Genomic DNA, 5,000 nt, shown 5'->3' on the forward strand with positions numbered 1-5,000 from the left:
TTTTTTAAGTTCAAAACAAATGAAAAACGTTTTAATTTCACAGACGCAGAAACCATTATGACTTCATCTGGTAAACGCCTCCTTGTCTCTGGTTGGTGGGGCCTGGTACGACACCCCAACTATCTTGGTGACATCATTATGGCCTTTGCGTGGACCTTTCCGTGCGGTATGTCGAGTTGTTTAATCTGAAGTCTTTCTAGTCATAGCCTGGCTGGTATTGCTTCTTTACTATCCCCAAGCCTAAGAACACACAAAAAATGTTTATAGCTTACAAATATCAGTAATTTGTTCCCAATGCGCGAGCTGGCGGAATTCTGCGAATCCTGCAATCTGATCTTGCCCGCCAGCCCGGGAGGAATCCTAGTCCTGGTTGCTTGAGCTTGCGCGATGAGCCGGCGTCAGGACCAAAAATATATTGTTTGAAGCCTTTTAAGTGTTTTTGAAAGTAAACAGTGTTGCTTTACAAAATAATTAAAAAATGTTGTGAACAGAATCAACCGATCATTGCGCTTTTGCCCGATGTTTCTCTCTTGGTAATGTCCATCGCAAGCCAGCTTTACATGTAAGCAATGGTTCCCAGCCAGCACGTCTTTTTAGGAAAAGATGTGCCTTGGTCTGTCCGTATAGGGAAGAATTGTGCGGCCTTGGGCCGTACTCGAGACCTCCGGCACAGATTTTCCCTATACACAGACCTCCCGGCCGGTGAATAACATACGTATTTAATCCAGTTGTGAATTTTTGAGTATCGCCATTTAAAATTCACCGCTATAAATGTGTTTTGAATAAACACAACTGTTTCAATGTGAGAATTCATTTTTTCACCCGTCAATTCAAGAACTGGGAATTTATAGCGGTTTGCTAGCCCTCTAGGATAGTAAAGTACTTTTTTCATTACCTGAACGAAAACGTTTGCTAACCCCAGGAGTCGGGCCATACCTAGACTACAAAACAGTCGGCTTTTATTTTCGTTTGCTCACTTTTCGCACGCTTTGCGCGCGATCCTCGCCCTACTCCAGACCTTTCGCTTGGCGAAATGCATTGGACCAACGCAAAAATACAATTGTTTTGCAGTCAAGGTGATACCTAAGTCACGAATAAGAGCTGGGAGAATAGTAAGCTAAAGAAGTACACCAAGTGCTGTAAAATGAGTACGTGCCAATCACAGTCGGTTGCTTTCGGTTTTACCTGTGCTGGTCGAGCAAGTGACGCGTTATTTTAAATGGCCAATCACAAAGCACAATAAAGTAAACCCAAAGTAGGATGCTGTAACCTCATTTAATTCCATAAGCGCACGTTGGATATCCGGGATATGAGATAGCCAGCGACTCGAGTTGGCTATAACCATTATCATATCGAACAAGCGCAAACGGAATAATTATTTTATCAAAGTTTCACGAAATTCTAAACACTTGGACACTTGGAAATTAAAGCCATTCTGATTTCAGTTTCCAGCTTCAGTTTCCATATTATTAGCTCTTGCGGTATATGAGCTGATTAGCGAGATTGAGTGAACCAGTCAGAAAGCTAGAAACGCAATATCCGTGTCGAAAATTTAAGAAATAATGTCTGTTAACACATCTCTGTTGTTTTGTCTCTTTTTATTCAGGCTTCAATCACGCAATTCCTTATTTCTACCCAGTGTTCGTGACTTTTTTACTCGTAGACCGTGAGCTGAGAGATGAAAAGAAAAATCGCCTCAAGTACGGAACAAGTTGGGACGAGTATTGCCGGCGAGTACCTTACCGCATTTTACCCAAGATATTTTAGAATCTTTGCTTTTAATAGTATTTTTTATACTCAAAGTTAGTGGGTGCCCCCGTTCATTAATAGTTGCATCTTCTGGAGTTCTCATACTTTTTTAAGCGATCGCGAAGTCTACAATTTGATAAGAAAAACCGCTCATTTTCTCCTCGAAAATGGAAAGCAGTATTGTCTGTCCAAAAACAAATTGTCGTTTTGAAGGACAGTTTCCAAAAGCCTTTTTTTTCTCAGAGATAGAGAACGTTCTTTTTGTGTGGAAGGTAGCTTAGAGTAACAAGATGGGTTTTAGCGTTTCAGGATGAATTTTAGTAGTGGACTTAGCGACTATTTTTTTCAGTTTTTACGTTTATCCTCCTCAATCATTGTAAATCTATTACATTTCATTATACTTTACGTATTTATATGTTCCCGTAAAGGGTTTATACATTTTAATTGCATGCACGGAAAATATTAAAGATGTACTCTCTTTTCTTTGTCGAAGTAGACTGACGTAATGCCCGGGCGTTCGTGCTTTTTAAAGGCTAGTGTGTAAATAAAAACGCCATTATTTGAAAACAAACGTTGACTAGTAGACTGCGCATGCACGGGTACACGTGACAAATGGAAGGCCCCATCAACTCTAACACGTGATCTTTTGATGCTGTTTCTTGTACCATTCACACGGACTAAAACACCCACAAGCACCGAAGAAAAAAGAGACTTGAAAACGCTTCGTTTGCTTTTGTGGATAACGGTAGAGCGCAAAACTTTTGAAAAAGACGAGCGTAAGGTAAGAAGCGCGTGGGGATTTTATAATCCGTTCTTTTATAGTTTGTGAGTTTTCTTTGTGGACAGGTGAAAAAGATATGAAAACTCTGATGTTGAGGAATATCGTTTTCCTTTGATTGGCCGAAGGATCTTATCACGGATTTGTGTAGGTGGAGCCAAAACCTGTTTCATCTCGCATGCAAGAATGAAAAGATCAAAATTGCTTGCAGATCTTTTTTTTTTTCAAAACAAGAAGTAGATTTGAAGTTTTCAGTTTTGCTCAAATTAATCTCTTTTTTGCAGAAGAAATCTGCATGTCGCTCCTACCACGTGCATGACGCGTTTTTCACAGCATGTCTCTGCTGACTTAGTTACGTACGAGCCTTGTACTCCACGTGTAAAAGAGTTAAGTTTATTCTTTCATTCGCTTTAGAGTTCTTTCCTTACCGTTTCGTAATGCACCATATTCTTTAGATTGTACTTCTTTGCAGTTCAATTTATATTTTAAAACTATATCCCTCCTTCGAGATGGTATGCTCCTCAAGCTTTATTGGTATCCAAACAGACGATATTTTTAGCCCCTACATAATAATATATCTTCAGTTCTTTTTTCCAATGCTATAAGGGCTTGTTTTGTGGAAACAATTAAACCGCATCGAGCGATAAATCCCATCTTGCCGTTTGATAGTTATAACGCTTACACGAGGAATCAGGGCCATTTCTCGAACTTGTTTGTTTTACCATGGGGGCAATTGGGCAGACAGTTTACTTGTGGACTCTTGAAAGTTTACAGAGACCACATCCCCCGTTAGGAATCTGGCAATTAGAACGGCGAACCTCGTGGCAGCGGACACCGAAATATTCTTTTTTCTGTAATTACTCCAAACGTCTTGCATGTACAGTTGTAAAGTAGCTGGTATGTCAGCCTTTTTTGTTTTTAATCTTTTGAAAATAAAGTGTATCCTTTTTTAGACTTGGTACATTTACGACTTCTCTGCTTTTGATAAGTGTCCAAGAAAATGAAGGAGGGAGGCAGAAAATGAGGACCTTAGGGGGTTATTTACATAAGATCGGTTCGAACTCAGACCGGTATGAAATTTGTGCAGCCGTTTAGATGAAACCGGGACGAGATGGTTTCGGGATGAAATGATATATTTTGTCTAATAAATATATGGCTGACCCAAAAGCATACAGGCTTGAAATTTCTCGACCCGGTCTGAGATTTGTTGTCATTTACATGAGGACGGTACGAACTCAGAACCGGTCCGGTACGAGAATTTCTCCTTTCGGTCCAGCAACCGAGACGAAGTCAAGCCGGTCTCATGTAAACGCATAAGACGAAATGTATAGAGGCCGATTTGAACGCATGCCGGTCTGAGTTCGTCCTGGTCTCATGTAAATACCCCCTTAGTAGACTTCATAGTAAGCGCTTACGTCCCAGCAAAGTGCTCCTTAGCATTGACCAAAAACAAAACAAGAAGATCTTTCAGATCTTAAAACCGCGCTTTGAAAATTTATCTGTTTTCTTACCACTATAGTCGCAACGTAGTACACATTCCAAAGCAGTCTTTGTTCATTCACTATGACTATAGACAAAATTACCTGATCAATCTATAGCACAACAACTGACAACAACGACTGCACATGAACTTATTGCACTATCACTTATAGCCGAGGTGAAATCTCCGAGGAATCTCCGATGACTTACAGCGTTCTTTCCTAAAATTCGCGATTAAATTTAATTGATTTTTTACACGAGTAAAGGCCTAGCAAAGTAGTCACACGCGTCACGTAATTTAAGAATTACGTTATCCACGACTATCTTTTGTACGATGGTTATTTCCCTACCAATGAAAGTTAAAACGTCGACACATTCCATGAATGACATAATGACCTTTTATGTATTCAATACTCGCTTCGAATCAACCGCTTAAATAGCACAAAAGGGCAATATATTTTGTACTAAATAAATAGTGGGATATTCATAAAATTTTGAGTACATTAACGTTTCAACAGCTTTTGGCGAATACCTGTAAACATCGTAAGTTGCGTGATTCAAAGTGCCACTGACTATATGGCCGAATAGAAATTTGGGACTGCTCACCAACAAAACTAAATTTTATCTGTTTTCTTACCACTATAGTCGCAACGTAGTACACATTCCAAAGCAGTCCTTGTTGATTCACTGATGACTATCAGGAGCACCCAACCAATCTGTTCCTCAAATTATCTGTTCCCCAGAGGAATCTTGCAGGCTGGCAAAAATACAGGTGTTTCAATGAGCTGGATGGGAAATTTGTTATTGATAGAGGTTTTGCCTGCGAATTACTGTCTTTTTCTAGCATTTCAACCCGAGCAGGCTTTAGAAACTCTGAAGACTGAGGACGACTTAAAAAAAAAAAAAAAAAAAAAAAAAAGGAACCCCTTCGCTCTCCCAGAGAGTAGTCACAGACATACGACGGCTGGTCAGAGTGATTGCGCTTGCGGAAAAA

At 39.9% G+C, this 5,000-nt stretch overlaps 1 protein-coding gene and 1 long non-coding RNA gene across 2 annotated transcripts in view; one reads left to right on the top strand and one right to left on the bottom strand.

Moving 5' to 3' along the window:
- LOC137978460 (delta(14)-sterol reductase TM7SF2-like) overlaps positions 1-3,481 on the top strand; it is a 43,845-nt gene extending 40,364 nt beyond the window's left edge. The window contains exons 9-10 of the mRNA XM_068825399.1: positions 44-166; positions 1,607-3,481. Coding sequence (XP_068681500.1) covers positions 44-166; positions 1,607-1,767 — 284 coding nt within the window. The 3' untranslated portion in view covers positions 1,768-3,481. The remainder of the gene's footprint in view (positions 1-43; positions 167-1,606) is intronic.
- Positions 3,482-4,459: 978 nt separating this feature from the next.
- The window catches only part of LOC137978461 (uncharacterized), a 6,265-nt gene continuing 5,724 nt past the window's right edge, over positions 4,460-5,000 (bottom strand). The window contains exon 3 of the long non-coding RNA XR_011118174.1: positions 4,460-5,000. This exon is cut by the window's right edge and continues 1,832 nt beyond it. This is a non-coding gene — a long non-coding RNA (uncharacterized lncRNA).

The sequence above is a fragment of the Montipora foliosa genome, chromosome 12, assembly GCF_036669935.1.
Source record: "Montipora foliosa isolate CH-2021 chromosome 12, ASM3666993v2, whole genome shotgun sequence".
Classification (NCBI taxonomy): Eukaryota; Metazoa; Cnidaria; class Anthozoa; order Scleractinia; family Acroporidae; genus Montipora; species Montipora foliosa.